This window comes from Peromyscus leucopus, chromosome 12, assembly GCF_004664715.2.
Source record: "Peromyscus leucopus breed LL Stock chromosome 12, UCI_PerLeu_2.1, whole genome shotgun sequence".
In the NCBI taxonomy this organism is placed as follows: Eukaryota; Metazoa; Chordata; class Mammalia; order Rodentia; family Cricetidae; genus Peromyscus; species Peromyscus leucopus.
Genome location: NC_051073.1, coordinates 51761180 through 51781828, shown reverse-complemented (window position 1 = coordinate 51781828; position 20649 = coordinate 51761180). Strand labels below are relative to the sequence as shown.

General features: G+C 40.1%; 1 protein-coding gene across 1 annotated transcript in view; it reads left to right on the top strand.

Annotated features, from left to right (window-relative positions):
- The window catches only part of Cfap44 (cilia and flagella associated protein 44), an 88596-nt gene that overhangs the window by 44659 nt on the left and 23288 nt on the right, over positions 1–20649 (top strand). Inside the window, exons 23-27 of the mRNA XM_028872078.2 lie at positions 1065–1261; positions 3747–3921; positions 10271–10448; positions 14511–15017; positions 18431–18634. Of these exons, the coding sequence (XP_028727911.1) occupies positions 1065–1261; positions 3747–3921; positions 10271–10448; positions 14511–15017; positions 18431–18634 (1261 nt within the window). The remainder of the gene's footprint in view (positions 1–1064; positions 1262–3746; positions 3922–10270; positions 10449–14510; positions 15018–18430; positions 18635–20649) is intronic.

Below are 20649 nucleotides of genomic sequence, written 5' to 3'. Positions count from 1 at the left end.
TCCCTCATGGCTCCTTCCAGCTAATACCTTTTCTCTGATAAGGAATCTTTATTGCCACACATCAGTTTTATCTGTGAACTTCATATAAATGCAGTGCTAAGTCTGATTTTTTTGCATCTAGCTTCCCTCATGCGATTATGTCTAAGATTATCCATAATGTTCATGGAGCTGTCTTTCTTCTTCTTACAGATTTATTTATTTTTTCTTATTCTTATAGATTAAGTGTGTGTGCGTGTGTGTGTGTGTGTGTGTGTGTGTGTGTGTGTGTGCATGTGCGCATGGAGACCAGGTGAGGGCATTGGATCCCGTGCAGTTGGTGGTTATGAGAGTTTACGAGCTGCCTAATGTGGGTGCTGAGACCTCAGCTCCAGTTCTCTGCAAAGGTAGCAAGTATTTTTAGACACTGAGTCATCTTTCCAGCCTCAAAATTCAGCCATTCTTTTGGTAGGCATTTGAGAACTACCCTTATATTCAGCTCCCCAGAGTCTGCTTACTTCATAGCGACTACGTACAAACAAATCTCATTAGCACGTGTGTATGAGCATACACAACATAGAATTTAAGAAAACAAAGTGTATCTTAAATATCTCAATGAAGTAAAAATTTCACACATCTTTGGTAAATAAATGTTAGTGAATCCCTTACTAGCACACAGATATTTACATTTTTATACAATTTATATGTTCTTATTCAATTAATTCCTACACAGTGCATATACATTGTTATCTAGAATGCATAGGGCAGTAGATTATATATATTCAGTTTGTTAGGATCTGCTTTCCAAAACGCTGGAATCTACCTACAAAATTTTATTTACCACATTTTAGCAAAATTTTATGTTGTATTAGTAATGGAATGTTTAGTACTTTCACTAGAAGTATTTTTTTTAATTATTATTTTTTAATCAAGTCTAGCCCAACTTTCACAGCACCCTCATGGCATAGGTATGGGTAAATTTTGAGCTGTGCATAAACATATTGGTGTAATATGTGATCATTGCAAAATGATCAAAATGGTAACTATTGCAAATACCGGTTTTATTTTATTTTATTTATTTTTTTCAGATTTCATGATCCTCTGGAAAGTGATACTGTTGTAGTTTATGCCATCCAGAGTGAACACCAGATAGCATCCTACAGACTGGTGAAGCCCTCTAAGTATTCCAAATTAAAACGACCAAGTCAGTCGGAGAGAAGAATGAGCAAAATGGAGAGGTTTGAAAAGGAAGGACCCGGAAAGAAGGAGAGCATAAAAGAAACAGGTGAGCTGACAAGAGGCTTTACATCCATATTGCGAAGATTTCAAAAAAGACTTGACTTTTCACAGGAAGGGACTTTGACTTCAGTGACTGGAGCCGCGTCTGTCTTTACTCTTTCTTAATCTTCTCCCTTGGCATAGATAATATCGCAAGTCAAGCAGGGTTCTGCGGCACTGCTAAGACTAGATACAAGAGCTCTCCGCCCATGCGCAGTGCCTGTTTTCTTATTGGATGCACGCTGCTAAGGCAAACCACCCTCATACCATGATTAAGAATGTGGGAAGCCACTGCTTTCTTGCTTCACATATCCAAGAAGCCTCAAAATTCCAAGTAGATTTTCCCTCAGAGTCTGTTCCTTCCCCCTCCCCATATTCCTGGCTCCCACCCCCAAAAATGTAGAGCTAAAACATTGTATTTCAAACTTTTCCAAAAAATATAGTTTAAACAGAATGCAGGTGTGAAAATAGTACGGGCTCATCCCCCGTTTCCAGGGCTGACCATTTGACTGACTTTTCTCCAGAAGGCTAGCGGGTGTGTCAGGGAAGATGTTTATCTGTCTGAGACTGACTTAATTCACTTAACATAATTACCTCTTTTTTTTTCAAACAGCATAATTTCATTCTTCTTTATAGCTGAAAAAATTCACTTGTGTATTTATAGCACTTTTTGTTTTGATTTCAATTTTGTAGCTTGGGCTAGCCTCAAACTCACTCGTAGCCGAGGCTAGCCTTGGACACCTGTTCCTTCTGCCTCCCTCTCCCAAGGGATTATAGATGTGTGTCATCACACCTATTATTTTAATGTATATCTAAGTATGTATCTATATGTGTTTTGAACATGGAGAGTAATTCTTCATTAGACATTCATTCATTGATAAGCCAATTGTTTTAAAGTTATAGTTGTCATTTTAAGTGCTTTCTGACTAGTTTTTTAATTTTTTCCCTTTATTCTTGAGAATTTCATATGTGAGTATAATGAAATGTGATCCCTCACCCAATCATGTTTTAAAAAATAACCTACTAAATCCATTTAGTGGTGCCCATATGTATTTGGATGTGGGGCTCTCTACAAGAGCATGAGAATTCTATAGTGGCCATGTCCTCCCCTCAAAAAGAGAACTTTTGTTTGTTTTTTAATTAGCCATAGACCATTTCACTTAGTTATACTGTTTCACAGTATATGTCCAATTAAGACTCACATTATATGCCAATTAATCCCCTGTCCCTAATGCAACATTACAAACACCACTCTTCAGTTTTTTCAATCTGCCAGTGGTCCATCATTACTTTTACCATCCTATAAGTAGTTAATATTGGTTTTATTTTAACAGTTTTTTAATATTCAACTGTGAAATTTACTCAGTTGACATTCAATCTTTTTAAAAATTAAAATCAGAGAACATTTTGTTGTAATCGTATTTTTACATTTCTTTTATTTTTTGAGATTATAATTGCATCATTTCTCCCTTTTCTTTCCTCTCGCCAAAGCCTCCCACATATCCCTCCTTGTTCACTTTCAAACTCATGGCCTCTTTTTTTTCCCATTAATTGTAACATACATATATGTATGTGTGTACATATATGTGTATGTGTTCATAAGCTAACCTTCTCAGTCTGTATAATGTTACTTGTATGTATGTTTCCGGAGCTGACTATTTGGTATTGGATAACCAATTGGTGTGTTCTTCTGTGGATAAGACGATTTCTCCCACTCTCAATGTTTCTTAGTTGCCTGTAGTTCTTTATGTAGGCTTGAGGGCTTGTGGTTTTTCTCCATTCACTTAGTATGTCTATTGTTGTCCTTGTTCACCCTGTTTAGGCAGTCATGACGGTGAGACTTTATGGGTGGAGCTTCTGACATTCTTAGGAGAAACAGCCTCATAGCAAACTTTCTAATCCTCTGACTCTCACGGTCTTTCCACCCCCTCTTGGGAACTGTGCTGTTATTTGCCAACTTTTTGAATACAAATGCTTGAGAGCAATATTTGTGATTTAGATCTCTATTCTGATTTTTCATAGTAGAAATAGTAGGCAACTTAATGATTGTTCAGCTTACATTTTTCAACTCTGTAATGGTGTGAAAGTACAGCCACCCAGCCATTCTGTTTTTCACTGTCAGCACAAAAACAACATGAGATACTCAACATCTTACTGTAGAATAGGCATTGACTATTGTGTAAGCTGATGTAGGTATTCTATGGGCTAGGTATAATACATGTATTTTCAAATCAGTCCTTTTCAATTTACAGTGGTTTTATCAGGATCTGACCTGGATCAAAGGTCAAGGAGCATCTGTGCTTGGGGGGTTGAATTCATGATAAGTAGCTTCCGTATTTTCTCTTGATCTTTTTTTTTTTTTTTTTTTTTGTGTGTGTGTGTGTGTGTGTGTGTGTGTGTGTGTGTGTGTATGTGTGTGTGTATAAATGGAAAACAACCTTCGGAGTTATTTTTCTGTCTTGAAAGTATTGAAAAAGTGATTCTTTGTACAGGTGGAAGTGTTTCCCTACAAGAAGAATCAATAATAGAAAAAGGGAAGAAATTTCGGCCTAGAACCCTAAGTGAAATCATGGTAGGAAATCAAATCGAGAAAATAAAGAATGTTATACAAAAAGCTGAACGGGCCCAAAACAAGATTCTGCAGCGGAAAAAGGAGTGGGATGAACTGTGAGTCACGTTTAACCTATAATCTTACACTTCTAATATGTGGTCCACAAATGTAACTTTATAAATTTTACCTTTGTTGACACGGTCATTACTTAGCATGAAGAAGTGAAAAAATACAAATAGGATGTCTGAGATGTGAAGGAACATCGGCATCACTCTGAAGTGGTTTGTGCTTCACTGGCATTCCTATAATCTTTAGTTTCTGCTTCCAAAAACCTATTTTGCTAATATCCTCAGAATGGCTTTTAAGGGTTAATAAACTATTTTCTGTCACACTATCATAGAGAATGTGATGCCAGTTGTACCCAGATATAAGATTGGCGGGTCATATAATAGTTTGTAGTTTTCATTTTCTTGCGGGACTTTTCTTCTGTGTTCTCTAATGGTGGTACTATTCTGCTGTGGGACTGTCTTTCTGGATGCTGTGAATATATGTTGTTCCCATCAGTTAATTAATAAAACTGCTTTGGCCTATGGTAAGGCAGGATAAGAGCCAGGTGGGAAATCCAAGCAGAGAGACAAGGAGAAGGGCGGAGTCAGGGCAGACACCATCCAGCCGCCCAAGGAACAAGATGCCAGCAGACCGGTAATGCCACGGCTCTGTGGCAATGCATAGATTAATTGAAATGAGTTGATTTCAGATGAAAGAGCTAGCTAGCAATAAGCCTAAGCCATTAGACCCAATAGTTTGTGATTACTATTAAGCCTCTGAATGATTATTTTGTAAAAACAGCTGCTGCCCTGGCAGGACCAGGCAGGACTGAGAAACTTCTGTGTACACTATTCTTTTATTAAACTAATACTGCGTAAGAGCTCTCATTTCTCTGCATGTCTCCAATGCTTTGCTCTTTGGTACTTTGCTCATAGTCACCCTTAAGGCTGTGAAGTGAACATTTTGCTGTGGTTTGGATTTATATTTTGCCAGTGGCTAGTAATGTTGAACTTTGTTGTTGTTTTTTGAGACTCTCTCTACATAGCCCTGGTTGTCTTGGAACTCACTACGTAGACCAAGCTAGCCTCAAACTCACAGGGATCCACTTGCCTCTGCTTCCTGAGTGCTAGGATTAAAGGCATGAACCTCTACACCTGGTGACTTCTTTGCTTTTTTTAAACATGCCCGTTGGGCATTTGCGTGTCTTCCGAGGAGAAGCGTCTCTTCAACTTCTTGCCCATTTTTGAACCGGCTTATTTAATCGATTTTAATATCACACCAAGTTAAGTTCAACTGCATATGAAAACTCTATTTTTAGGTTGTACTTGTTTAAGTGTGTACGTCTCTGTGTGTGCATGTATGTTTGTAGTGCACATGCCCGTGTGCTTGTGGAGGCTGGAAGAGAGTGTTGGATCCCTTGGGGCTAGAGTCACGGGCATTTGTGGGACACCTGCCTGGTCACATGGGTGCTGGGATATGAATTCTTCTGCTTGTGATGTGCAGCAGGTACTCATAACCATCTCTCCAGCCACCTATGATTTACTCTTAAAATTCCCCCATAGTTTATATTACTATTGTCACCATTTAAATTTACTTAAATATTATGTATCTTTAACATTCTAAGTTACTGTTATTTTTGAGAGTCATCTTTAAGTTTTACTTACTCCCCATTATTAGAGTGATTAGAGTACTAGTGCATATACTAATACATACATTCTATAACACTAAAATTCATATATATATATATATATATATATATATATATATATATATATATATACCATTACAAATGCGTCCCATACTTCTTTGTACCATTATGTTTCTTTTCATTGTTCTTTCATTTCAAATTGAAATACTCCATTTGGCATTTCTTATACAATAGGTTGCTGTAGTGAGGAATTCCCTTGAGCTCTCTCTCTCCTCTCTTCTCTCTGTCTCTGTCTCTCTCCTCTTTTTCATTCTGAGATCCAAAGCTGGCAAGAGAGGTACCAATTATTTAGGAGGCTCTGGCCAACACAGCTCACTCCCCTCCCCCTCCAACCCCCAAGGAGATTGTGGGAACTGGAATTTTTTCGCCTCTTGAGTATGTGCTAGACAAAGGAAAGACTCCAAAGCCTGGGTCTCCATGCTCGCTCTTCTGGCAGCTCCGGTTGTACGGTCTAGCCGCATCGGTTCTTCATGGCTCCGGGAAAGCGGCTCTCTGTGGAGCCCCTTAGCAAAGTAAGCGCAGACTAACCCCTTCTCTACCCTGGAAAGGGCTGGAAGCTGGGCCTTCAGTCACGGTCCTGGAGACTGACTCTGGTGAGGAGTCCACTGTCACTTTCTTCTCTTCACTGACGCCAGTTTCGCATTTGCCTGCAGTCCAGGAGCCTTGGCTTATCTGCAGGGTTTCTCACCGAGGGAAACTGAAGTATTACTTACACAGTGTTACTGGGCCAAGAACTTTATATTCTGCCGCCTTGCTGACATCACTCTGCAATTTGATTCCGCCTTTGTAATGCTTTTGCTTTTTATTTCTTACTTTTGTTCACTTTATTGTCTGGAACATGTTATACTATGTTGCTTAAAAATATGGAAATAGACATTCTTATTTATTTCCAGTATTAGGGAGAAGCACTTCGTGATTTTAAATGCAAATTTTCATTAATTTGAATAAATTCTTTTTCATTCATTCATTTATTCTTTAGATGTTGTTTTACCATGTGACCCAGGCTGGTCTTAAATTCATACTACCCTTTTATCTTGGGGTTGGGATTACAGGTTAGGGCCAGAACATCTGGCTTATTCTTAGCTTTAAAAATTAAGATTGGGTATTGACTTTTATACAATGTCATTTTTACAAACACTCTTTTAACATTTATTTATTTACTGCATGGCGGACATGACACAGTGCACATGTAGCGATCAGAGGAGGTTGGGGATTTGTCATCTCCTACTGCCATGTGGGATCGGAGCCTGACTCAGGCTGTCAGCCGTGGTGACAAGCACCTTTACCCACTTAGCCATCCCTCTGGCTTAGTAAAAAATGCCCTTTTTTAAGGTAGGAAAACTTTTCTTGTGGGAAAATGAAAATACCATAATAATTCTAGTGTCATTCAAAATGATTTTAATATGTAATTTGAGATGACCATGTCCTTCTTTTATTTGTTGATATTTGGATTAAATTGAATTGATTGATTAATTTCTTTCTTTCTTTCTTTCTTCTCTTTTCTTTCTTTCTTTCTTTTTTTTTTTTGAGACAGGGCTTTTCTGTGTAGTTTTAGTGTCTGTCCTGGATCTCACTCTGGCCTTGAACTCACAGAAATCCGCCTGGCTCTGCCTACCGAGTGCTGGGATTAAAAGCGTGCTCCACCACCGCCCCGCTAATTTCTAATGTTAAATTAAAATAGAATTCTTGGCTAAAGCTTCTGATCCTAGTATATTATGACATAAAATATACACGGTTTGATTTGCTAGTATTTTTGAGAACTTTTATGTCTATATTATTGAAAGTTTTGTGTGTGTGTGTGTGTGTGTGTGTGTGTATGTGTGTGTGATGTGTTTCCTGGGTTGCTGTGAAAGGAATATGGATTTCACAAAAGCCATTGAAAGACGTTTGCTCCTTTTCTGCTTTCTAAAGATGTTTGGGTAGGCTTACCATTCTATGCATTTGTTAGAAATCATGAGTAAACCACCTGATTTTGTAGTGTTCCTGGAAGATGACTTCAAATAGAAATTCAAACTATGTATTGTGATAGTTCTTTTTGGATTTTAAAATTTCTTTTTGGGTCAGTTTTTGCAATCTATGTCTTTCAAGGAATTGATGTATTTTACCTAGATTGTTGCTATGGGGTGGCTTCTTTGGTATTTGTTTAAGTCACTTTAGTTGAAGGAAATTTAGTTTAGTTGCTAATTTATTTTTCTTGGCCTTTCTAAGTTATCATTTACTAATCTTATTAACATTTTCAAAAAACTAGCTTTTTCTCATAGGTTTTAAAATAATTGCCCATTTCTGCATTGCTGATCTTAAAATGATTTCCTTCCTCATTTTAGCATTGATTGGTTTTTTCTTTCTTCTTACAATGTAAACTGAGTGTGTTAGTAATGAAAACTTTTTGCGTGTCTGCCCCAAAGAGCTTTCTCCCTGAGTCCATGGAAGAAATGACAACCAGTGAGGAAATCTACTTATCTGAGGGTATAAGAATAAATTTATGCACACTGCACCCTTTCAGTCCATCACTTTATTGTTCTAAGTAACTTCCTCATTTCTCTGCTGCTCTTTGTTCTACGGCTTCTCTAAGTCTACAGCTTCTTTTCAGCTCTCATTATCAGCTCCTCTTTTGCCAGACTATCCATACATTTCTAACAGGAGACTCCTTGTGGTCCTGAGAAAAGTTTCAAAACCCTCAAGGATAGCACATTCCTAGAAGAGGTGATAAGGAGCAGAGCTGTTACCATGGTGATACAAGGTCCCAAGGTTTCAGGACCATAAGGAGGGGGCACAAGTGAAGAATTGGCAGGCTTTCCTTAAGGTATTTTATGTTGGTAGGTAACCTGTGACTCTGACCTTGTGACCTTTTGAACACTGGTTGTCACCTGCTGTATATTTCCGTGGCCTTTTGCTACCAGCAGCTCTCAATATGTTAGCTTTGATTTCATACCTTTCTCCTTTTCTAGCACAAGCCTGTAAAGTATAAATTTCCTTCTAAGCATGACCTTCACCGTGTTTCATAAGTTTGCATATATGCTCATTGTCATTCAATATCAAATGTAGCTATGATCCCTTGAGATTTTTTTTCCCATTACTTCTGCTTCACTTTGATATTTGCTGCTTGGTTTTCAAAGGTGTGGGCTTTAAAAAATAGATTTTGGATTAAATTTTTTATTTAACCTCTTGCTGTCAATAGAAAGTAGTTGTGTTCAATCTGTTGAAAATTCAGCTGTGGTGCTACATTCTGCCTGAAAGTTCAAGTGTGCTTAATAAGTAATGTGCTTTCCTTCACCGTTGGATACAGCGCTCTGTGAGGGTGAGTAATCATGTTGTTCAGGTCTTCTAGGACAAGAGTGCTGTTAGCCATGCTCCATATTCCATAAAGTCTTTCAGCTAGTAAACAAAGTTGTCCTTAGATATCCATAGACTGTCAGCAGTATTTGTCTGCACCTTTCTGGTAACCATATCTTTCCAATGATCTGTTCTTTGCCAAGCTCTGTCATACTTCACACGACACATGTATTGATTAGGACTCATCCACAAAATTGAAGAGAGCCACATAGATTTCAGAGAGTATTATTTCACATAGCTCTATATTCTTTCCACCAAGGACAGAGCTACTTTGGTTCCTCTGTCTCCTCCACTATAGTGAGCTCACTGGGTTTTGTTTGGGTCAGTCGGATCCTGATCCTGCTTCTTCTGTAATCTAGTGATTTCTTCCATGCTGAAAGTCAGGGGCTAAACATACTTCATCTTATTTCTCGGAGGAACCGGTTTCATAATTACCTATATTCTGTGTCTCTTGATGATGTTCATATGTCTGAATGGAGCTGTTTCATAATTTTTTTTTTTGGTTCAAATTTCTAGTTGCTTACATCATGAGGATGGTCATGGCCATGTTTTCTGTTCTCTGCCCCTCCTATTCTTTTTTCCCCCTGTGACTGTTCCTTGCTATAAAAACAACATTGCTTTTTTTGATATATATATATATATATATATATATATATATATATATATATGTATATATATATGGTTGTTAATGAATACATGGATTGAACAGGCTTCCTCTGCTAGTTTAAACCATGTGTTCCCAAAGGGCTTTTCTCTTCAAAGAAAGTGCTGGCTGCAGGCCAAGAATGCACACCTGTACCAGCTGGCACACTTCACTTTCAAGGATTGTGGGGGGGAATGTTGAAAATTCCCAATTAAAGACCTTGCAAGGGGTACCCAATGATACCTTAAAGCTTCCTAAGCCAGGAGTTCAGTTTCTTTCAAGAGAATTCTTCATTTCAGTCTTGGTATGAAAACTGCCACTGATTAGTTTCTGTGGAGATGGGAAATCTGAGATGCATCCATTAACAGCCCATTAATGAATTTTACCAAATAGGTCTAACATTCCATTTCACTCTTCACACCTGTTCCCTGGGGACTCGACCAAGAAAATAATGTCTTAAAATTTTTATAGACTCCTCCAGAGGAGCACACCCCCCAGAATGAGGCATTCTGGGCTATAGATTTTTCTAGTCTTCTTTCCCTGCATTCCCAAACTGTATCAATATAACTGGTTTGCTAATAGTTTTTCTTTCTATTTTTATCTTCTCTGATGATTTGGCATTGCTTTTTGCACCTCTCTACAGTTGTGTGCATGGAATTCTGGGAGGAGGCAGCAAGTGCACATTTAGAGTTCGTTGTTACATTTTTGTCTAAGTTATCTATTTCTCCCATAGTTACAAGAGCAAGCCCGATGATGACTATGAAGACCCCAAAGATGTTCAAGCCATCAGAGAAGCCCAGATGTTCATGGGGGATTTCAATCTGAAGACAGCCCCAGACTACAAGATACCTGAGCACATGAGGATAAATGCTGCCAAGAAGGAAGAGGAACTGGGGTCCCTTGACGCAATGGTACTTAACCTTCAGACTCCATGCCGATGAAAAGCACCCTGGTGTTAACTCGAGTCTGCTCAACCACCCATGTATCTCGTTGATCCACAAATATATATAAACATAGAAATTTAGACCTGAAAATGACTTTTAAAGGAGTCTAGATTATATCCTCTTTTTAGAAATGGCGAGACAGGGACCCAGAGAGGACAAGAGATCTGTCTATGAATGTATCGGCTCATATGGCAGAACCAGCCTTCCCATTAATTATGTAGCTCAATAGCATTTTTATGGGGAAAAGTACTGTACTGTCTCATGTACGTTGAACTTCTGAAATTTAGTGAGATCCTCAGCAGATTTGTTTTCTGTCTGTCACAGACTACTAGCCAGTTAGGAAGACTGTCATCATTTAATACTTTCTTTACAATACTTCCATCTTTTGTCAGAAACTAAATATCAACCAAGTAACACATTCCTCTCTGAGTTTTCTGAAGTGTGGCTTATCACACTAGCTTTGATCCTCATGTTTCTTATTAAATGTTTCTTCTTCCTTGTTCATTCCTTAATTTCTGAGGGATTCTAATTCCTCCAGCACCATTTCAACCAACAGATGGTGGATTCTTCGCACTTATAGGCTCAGAAAGTATCTATTACTTTTTTTATTTTAAAGGAGGATTAGCTACTTGGCCACCTACTGTGTTTGTACATGCTACACAGTTCAAGGTGTCTACTGACAAAAATGCCCGATCTACATCCCTTCCATAGCATGTTGAATGTTTTAGTTATTTCTGAGAAATAGAAGTAAAGTATACTGAAGAAGGTATGTCTTTTGCTTTTTCACAAAAGATGTTATTTATGCCAGTGGTATACATATCTTGGCATGCTAGTTAATATCCACAAATGAAAGACCACAGATCAAAGCTTTATCCTTCTGGTCACAATCAACATTTCAGACATCCTATTAGTGTCTATTTAGATTATTTTTCTAGCTATTTCTTCTGCCTAAGATAACTTAGTATTATTTATTATTTATAGACATATATTCTATGAGCACATTATTTATTTTATGTGTAAGGGTGTTTTACCTGCATGTATGTCTGTGTACCATGTGCATGCATGGTGCCTACAGAAGCCAGATGAGGACACTGGATTTTCTAAAATCAGAGTTACAGATGGCTGTGAGGTGCTGTGTGGGTGCCAGAAATCAAACCTGAATCCTCTGTAGGAGCAGCTCATGCTCTTAACTCCTGAGCCATCTCTCCAGCCCTGACCAAACATTTTTTTTAAAGAGACCTTTGTATCTTCTTTTAAAAAATTTATTTATTTTTATTTTCTATGTATGAGAGTTTTCCCTGAATGTATGTATGTGCACCTCATGCATGCCCAGGGCTTGTGGAAGCCAGAAGAGGATGTCAGATCCCCTGGAACTGGGGTTAGTGATGTTTGTGAGCTCTGTGTAGGTGCCGGGAACCAAACCTGGGCCCTTTGCAAGAGCAGCAAATGATGTTTGCTGCTGACCCATTTTTCTAGCCTTCTGACCCCAATACTTTTTGAGAGAGTTTCTCAGTGTAACAGTCCTGGCTGTCCTGGAACTCACTCTATAGACCAGGCTGGTCTTAAACTCACAGAGATGAGATCCACCTCCCTCTACCTCGCAAGTGCTGGGATAAAAGGCATGTGCCACCACCACCTGGCTACAATTTTTATTCTAAGTCCATCTGAGGTTGTTTAGCTATTGCCTGTATTTTCATATCTCATAATCTATATTTTATGCCACTGTAACTTATTAGTCATCCAAGCCAGACTTCATCTCTCTCCTTCCTTCTTCCTTCCCTTCCCTCTTTATTTTGTTTTTTATTTTTTGCAGTGCTGGGAATCAAATTCGGTGCCTTATGTATGTCAGGCAACAACTTTGGCCCAGGCCGCTTGACCTGAAATTCAGTCTCCATAGAGATAGGCCAGCTGTGGCATCCAGAATAAACTTAAGCTATATCATACTGAAATGCACTGATTTAAAACAGCCCCCATACAGCATCTCAGCACACTGTTCTGCACACCAGCAGGATGGAGACTATTTCTGCATTGCTGGTACTTACTAGCAGTGTGGATCTTGCTGTTCGTATAAATCTCCTAAGTCTGAATGATCTCATCTGTTAAGGGGTATTAATATCAAGTAATACAATATGATAATAACCTTATAGAGTTAATGGGATGTTCAGAATCAGTGAGTAATTGTTGTCATGGTCAATGTAAGATCACTACAGTATTAAATGTTTTTATCACATATCTTCCATCCCTTCATTTATGTAATTGCATTGATTTTCAAGCTGATGAGATCTGGAACCAGTAGGAGACAAGCTTCTAGGTACATATTTCGAGATTATTTAGATTAGGTTGGCCTTGGGCCCGTGCTGTGATCATCTTGATGAACTGAGGTAAGAAAACCCATTCTAATAGTGGGCGGCACTATTCCCTCGGTTTGGGTTCCAGATTGACTGATCTCAAGCTTTCATTGTTTCCCCTTTTCCCGACAGTGGATACAACACGACTAACTACCCTAAGTTCCTGCTACCAAGACTTCCCAGCTATGAAACAATGCAAACCTTGAAACAATACACACCTTTTTTTTTCTCTTAAATTGCTTTTGTCAGATTATTTTATCCCAGCAACAAGAACAGTCAGTTACTAGTACAGTTTCAATTTGTTATTTGTAGAACCGGAAACAAAGAGGGCTTGTCTTTCACTTCTGTTGCTATGGTGATGACCTGACAAAAAGCAACTTGGGTGGCAAAGGGATCATTTCAGCCCATGATTCCATGTTATAGTCCATCAGAGCAGGGAAGTCAAGGCAGTGGGGACTCAAAACAGCAATCACAGCATGTCATCAGTCGAGAGCAACCCACGCCTGCTCACAACTCAGCTCATCTGTTCCATGCCTTCGCATTTGAAGGCCACAAACCAAGAAATGGTGTCACCCATTGGGCTGGTTCTCCTCACATCAATGAACATAAGCAAGACAAGCTCCCACAGACATGCCCACAGGCCAATGTGATCTAGATAGTCCAACACTGAGACTCTTTCCAGATGCTTCTAGAGTGAGTCGAGTTGACAATTAAGACTATCACAGGGCTCCCCAAAGAAATGGGCTGTGTAGCCATTAGAGCGGTTATGTTTGTTCATGTATGTCTAATCCTCAGCCTTCTAGGAAGTACTTCAAAGGTGGTTCCACACATAGCTGATGCTGACTTTTCATTCTAAGTCTCAATTCTTTGTTAAAGACTTAATCTCAAGTAGATTAACATCTTGATCTTGTCTTAATAATATGTAGGTTCTTTAAAGTAAATATATAGGTATGTTTTATAAGATTACCTGACTAAGTGCTTTTGATCTTTTATTAAAAAAACACTGTATTTCATGCAAAGCAATCCTTAGTCTGGCTAGCAGCCTCAGGAGGTGCTGTGCTCTCAGGTGCTGGGAGGTACTTTTAGGACAGAGGTAGTAATGAACAAGCCATGGATGTACGTAGTACATGTGCAGGTATGCTTTAACTCAGATAAATGGAGAAAGAACCACAGAAGGATCTCATGGGATGTTGTGATACTGATGTCTAGGATCATGACCACAAAGGAATCACAGGAAAGCATGTGGCCAAAATACAGAATGAAAACAGGATGACTTATAGTTAGGTCCTCGGTGGGTAGCTGTGGTGAATAAAAAAGATCCAAATTTTCCTCTAGGAAAGGGAGTTAGTTAATGCCCTTTCTCTCCCATAACGGAGTGTCCAGCTAGGCACAAGGCTTCCTGAGAGACCTCCCTGAAGAGGTGAAAGACAGGGAAGTCAACCTTGCAAACCAGGGGGAGGGGACAAATGGAAGAAGTGGATTCCTGAGGTCACATCCAGACTGGCCTCCAGTGGGAGCGGGTGACGCTCAAAAGCTAGAGAAAAACCACAGTGGAGCACTGAGCAGAGATGTTCACCATTCCCAGGGCCCACCAGTCTGAAGATCTTCGAAGGGTACACGACACCCAGACTGCCCTTTGTGACACAGTTGTGATTTGTTTCCTTTCTCTCCCTCGTTTCAGGCCCATGGAAAGAAGAAGTACATGAACAAGTGCATCCTTTCCCTTCGAGATCTTAAGTTGGCTGTCATCGAGGAAATCCAGTGTCTGGTACAAGAACTGAAGAACCTTCAGATGTCCATCCCCACATCCAAGCACATTTCCATCCCTCAGATCCCGCAGTTGTATCCAGAAGAAGTCCCAGAAAGGAGATTCCAATATGACGAGGAAACACTCTTGAGATTTAAGAGAAAGCAACAGAAACGCCAGGATGAAAAGACAGATAGCAAACAGACAGGATCGGGTAGCACAGGTGGAGGAGGGTTAGGGTTCCTCAAAATGTCGCCCGGAAAGGAAGGAGATGTGACAACACGAGACTCCCTGTCTAGGTCATCCAAGGCATCAACGTTCATCATGGAGCTTCCAAAGTCATCAGAGTTTGAAAAGGCGGAGCCGAGTGACGTGGAGGTGGAGATTATGAAGAGGGATGAGGTCAAACATTTGTATATGCAACAGTATTTGTGCAACAGGGTAAGAGACAGAGATGTTCCTCTGCTTAAAACCAAAAGGGTGAATAGTGGGAAAATTCTATCTGGTTTATGATTGATTGACTTCAAATTTCTCTACATTTACCTTTCCCCAAATGCTGACCAGCTCATTATTCACTGGTGGCTTGGTTTTCTTCCATCATTAGGTGGAGTTTTTCTGTCCCAACTGCTTGTTCCCAAATAACTGACATAGAGGCTTAATATGCTTAATATTGCTTATAAATGATTGGTCAGTAGCTCAGGCTTGTTAGTAGCTAAATCTTGTACTTAAATTAACCCATATTTCTTATTTATGCTTTGCCACATGGCTCATGGCTTGTTACCTCATTTTCTACATGTCCTGCTTTCATGGTGTCTGGCTGGCATCTCCTCTGACTCTGCTCTCCCTCTTCCCAGAGTCCTCTGTGTCTGACCCTATACTGCCTGCCTGGCTACTGATCTGTCAGCTTTTTATTAACCAACGAGAGTAATACATATTCACAGTGTACAGAAGGATTATTCCACAGCATGCTCTCCATAGAACGTTGGAGTTTTGCATCTTTTTCCTACAACACATCAGAATACACTTGGAACTGAGTGAAATCATGGCAAAAAGAACTGAAGAACTAGACTTAAGAAGATTAATAGAATGCATTTAAAAGGGGAATCTTCTGCTTTTCACACCATCCTCTGTCTGCCTGCCTGCCTGCCTGTCTGTCTGTCTGTCTCTTCTCTCCACCCCCCTCACTATTCTCATTTTGTAGCTCAGGTTAGCCTAAAACTCACTATGTGGCCCCAAACTGGCCTCAAAGTTGTGGCTAGTCCTCCTGCCACAGCCTCTCAGGTGCCGGGATTACAGATGTGAGCCTAGGGTTACAGATGTGAGCCTAGGGTTACAGATGTGATCCTGTAGCTATCATTTTTGCTTTAATGCCTGCTGTGCTGGCATAGGTGAGAGTGTTTGTGGCAATGGCAGCGTTCAAAACTGTTCCAGAAATGACAAGTACTGTTTCCGGGAAAACCAGAACCAGGCTTGGACCGGAAGTGTGGGACACAGTTGAACTGCAGAAGGAAGAGAACCTTTCTTGGGTAGATAGCACCCTGCTAACAGACCTATAGAAGGAGCCCCTTCCTCGGTAATTTTCAGCCCCACCCTGCAGTAGCGCTGCCTGCAGCATCCCAGCCTTACTCTTCATCATCATTTCCACTCCACCCAGGCTGACTCTCCCACTATCCCTGCCTCCCAGGCTCTCCCTCCACCACTATTTCATATCAGGGCTTTCTCCTTCACCTCTTCCTTGTAATTGCAATGACTGCCTTCCGGAACCAGGCCATTGTTCAAAGCGCAGAGCAGTCTACACCCTCTCCAGCATCTTCTGCACACACCCTCTCCTTGTCTGTGAACTCAGGCACGCCTGCGCACAGCACTGTACGACTTACACTTGTCTTTCCTGATGCTTTAGGTTAGTGTTAGTATGTGTTAGTTTTGTCTTCCAAAGTAGATTAAACAGTTCTTCAGATAAGGGCCACATCTCCTCTTCTGTTTCCATCAGGATGCCTAGACACAAGGCATGCCAGACATACAGTAGTAGATGCTCATTCTCAAGCTTTGCTATCATCACACTAATTTATTGATTTTTAGCAATTATACAAATGTCTGTTGGGCATACCACGTACATAGTAGCCGGCTAGTGGGAACACAGCAATGCTCAAGAAAAACACTCTCTATTATCACAAAACGTGCAAGCTATCAGCTATGACAGCCAACAGAATAGGTATAACCCTTAAAGACTTGGAAACCCATGGGGTCTTTTTTAAAAAAGAAAATGCCCTCCTGCCTCCAGAGAAATTAGGAAGAATTCAACTTTATTGAATAAGCATAAAGGGAAGCCCAAATGTGTATTCTATAACCATACTTACTTAAAAGCTTGAGTTTTCTTTCTTTTCTTTGGGTTGATTTCTGTATTTTAGTACTCTAAAATTCTCTAGCAATTTCACTACCACAAACCTGCAGGCCTCTTCCTGTCCATTATTCTCTAGTAGGGACTTCATATATGTTAAAAGTTTCTGACAGTCTAGATTTTCGGTAAGGTACAACTTAACAAATAACATTCAGTGGTTTTCTTCTTCCCACTGTGTGGGTTTCTTCAGGGGCATCAACCCTCAGGGCTCCCTCTTCTGCCCTTCCCAAACTCTGAGTATATAGAGCTGTGCCCAATCGAAGCACACATGAGGACATACAGTCACCTTGACCACAGTAGAATAAGGTCCAGATCAGGAACTGGGAGTTAGCTCTCTATCCTACCTCTGTAATAAGATAGCCTTCATTACAAGGAAGTCACCTTTAACCTTCACTTGTAAAATGTGATAACTGAACAGATTTTTGTGACTCTATGATTATATTTACCTATGTAAAAATATTTTCCATTCCATGTTTTTTTTAACTTTTATTCTTCTCTCATACATTGCATCCTGACTGCAGTTTCCCCTCCCTCCACTCCTCCCAGTTTCTCCCCCCCACCTCTCTTTTTCCCCAGATCAACTCCTCCTCTGTTTCCCTTTAAAAAATAAATAAATAAATAAATAAAAAAGAACAGGCCTCCCAGGGATGTTCACCGAGCATGGCCTAAAAAGATAAAATATGACTGGGCACAAACCTCCACATTATGGCTGGATGTGGTAACCCAGCAGGAGGAAAAGGGTCTCAAGCACAGGCAAAAGAGTCAGAGACAGCCCCCACTCCCATTGTTAGGAGTCCTACAAGAAGACAATCATAAGGTATATGCAGAGGACCTAGCTCAGACCCATACAGGGTCTGTGTTTGTCCTGACCTCTGAGTTTCTGTGAGCCCCTCTGAGTCCTGCTTAGTTGATTCTGTGGACTGTGTTCTCGTAGTGTCCTCAACACCTCTGGCTCCTACAATCCTTCCTCCCCTTCTTCTCCAGGGTTCTCCTGGCTCTGCCTGGTGTTAGGCTGTGCGTCTCTCCCTCTGTTTCCATCAGTTTCTGGATGACACCCCTCTGATGACAATCGGCTTAGGCACTGATCCTCCATTCTATATTCTTTAATTTTTTTCAGCATATATTAAGAGTTAAGGGTAATGTTTATTTGGACTTACTGTGAGAAAGCATTCAAAGTGTGGTAGATAATGAGGGTACAGCCATAAAGGATGTCACTGAACAACCACTTAGTCAATGATGAAGGGGCTTAAAGGACTAGAGTTATAGAATCCCCACCACTAATCTATACAGATTTAATGCCACTTATAAGTGAGTTTGTAACGAGCACATAATTTTATCTGTAGTCAAAATAATTGTATAATGAAAAATATTATAGTCACATTAGTACTGTTGAATAGTTTGAAAAAGAACATTTGCATTTTAACTTATACATCCTCAAATCTCTTTTCTATCTCAGATCAAGGAACTGATTGTCACTTTTGATGCAGAACTCCATCTTCTGAGACACCGGAAACTGAAGCTAGATACTAAGATGAAACTATCCGACCTACACCACGTCACGTTATTTCAAGAAATGCTTCTCCTCAAGAATTTTGAAAAACAGGAAAATATTCTTCAAGAGCGTGTTAATTCCTTAGACAAAGAGGAGCAAGACTTGCAGGTAAGAACAAGCTGAACCCTAGCTGACTGCTCCCCTTAAGTTAGGGAGGACTAATAAAGTCTTTACTACACAGACCTGGGGACATAAATTTGATACCCAGAACCCATGTAAAAACCTAGGTACAGCAGCCCATGTCTGTAATCCAAATCTAGGGAGGTAGAGAAAGGAGAGCTTCTGGATCTTATTGGTCAGCCAATCTAGCTAGACTGGCAAGCTTCAGGTTCAGCGAGACATGCTGTCTCCAAAAAGTAAGATAGAGAAGGCTAACATGATAGTTTGGTGGGTAAAGGCACTTGCCAATAAGCCTGGTGACCTGAGTTCAAGTCCTTCAACCCATATGCTAGAAGGAGAGAACCAACTCTCAAAGTTGGTTTCTGACCACGCATGCACTGTGGTAAACACACACACACACACACCCCTGATTTTGTACCATGCTGTGTTGTTGCTGTTTCAGAGTTTTGTTTGTTTGTTTGAACTATGGCTCTATGGTAGAACTTGAAATATGTCATGGTGATTTCTCCATCAGAATTATTTTTGTTTAGGATTGCTGTGATTGTCAGTATATTTTGTACTTCCCACAATTTGAAGATTTATTTTCCACCTCTATGAAGAATGTCATTAGAACTTTGTTTCGGATTGCATTGAATCTGTAGATTGCTTTTGGGGATCAAGGGTAGGAGTACTCATTGTTATCTACCTTGAAAGGAAAAAAAAAATCACACTGGGTAAAATAACTGGGAGGGGAAAGCTGGGATACTTTTAGTGTCTACAGATTTCAGAGATTACTAAATCTATGGAGGGTTATAATTATGAAGGAAAGTGAGAAGGGGAAAAGGATGAGAGAGAGAAGAAAAGATATAAGGGCAAGAGGGAAAGTGTGTGAGCTATGGGTGAAAATTCCAGGAAAGGATGTCTCTAACAGACATCTGGACAGAGAAACACGCACAGCAATCCTCAAACCTTACCGAGCCACATGCAAACAGAATAGTAAACAGGGTGGGGACATAACAGGGACAAGGGGTGGGACATGAGAAGAGAGAGGTCAAAATATGCTGTGAGATCATCTGAGAGTCCCAAGTCTCTGGAAGTGAAACCCTGCCAACCAGACTAGCCTATGATATGGGAGATAATGGAAAAAGACAAAAGAGGAGGAAAGGAGGAGAGGGAATGTGAGATGACCCTAGGCACTCAATACAGGAATAAACATGAAGGAGAGAGATGGATGTGGCCATAGGGTCTAATCGCGGGCTACAGCTTCCCTTCCTTGACAGTCCTCCTGGGAATTCCAGATGCCTGTCAGAGCCCTGGATGTGGTCAGGTCTCCAGTGCTGGTTTTAGTGCCAGATTTAGTTTCAAATGCTGTCTTCACTCTTAGCGATCCTTCTTGGGGGGGCACATCTGGTCATAGACACTGGGTAGTCCTTCAAGGAATGAGTCCTGGTCAAACTTCTGGGATGGCCCTTCAGGAATCCAGCTGTGAATGCTGGCCCTTTGTCTGTGTTTTTTCTGTAGGCACCATCTTATCTGAATGTCAGTAAAAATTCCTGTTTGGCCGGGCAATGTTGGCACACACCTTTAATCCCAACAACAAAACAAAACAAAAAACCCAAAGCAAACAAAACAAAATTTTAATTTGTTTAATTTGGATTTTTTTTTTCTTTGTTTTTTGAGACAGGGTTTCTCTGTATACAGTCCTGGCTGTCCTGGAACTTGCTCTGTAAACCAGGCTGGCCTCCAACTCACAGAGATACACCTGCCTCTGCCTTCCAAGTGCTAGGCTTGAAGGCATGCACCACCACCGCCTGGCTTAATTTGAATTATTTAAATGAACATTCCACAGATGCTGAACTTGAATGATGTTTTTAAAGAATGTAAATTTAATCAAATAAACAGTTCTACAAACATAAGAAATATAAATTTCTATTAAGAAGCTTAAAAATGTCTGTAGACTAGTTTTACATTGGAAAGTGCATTGCCCTCCGAAGCCAGCCCATTAGAAACATTACATATCCTAT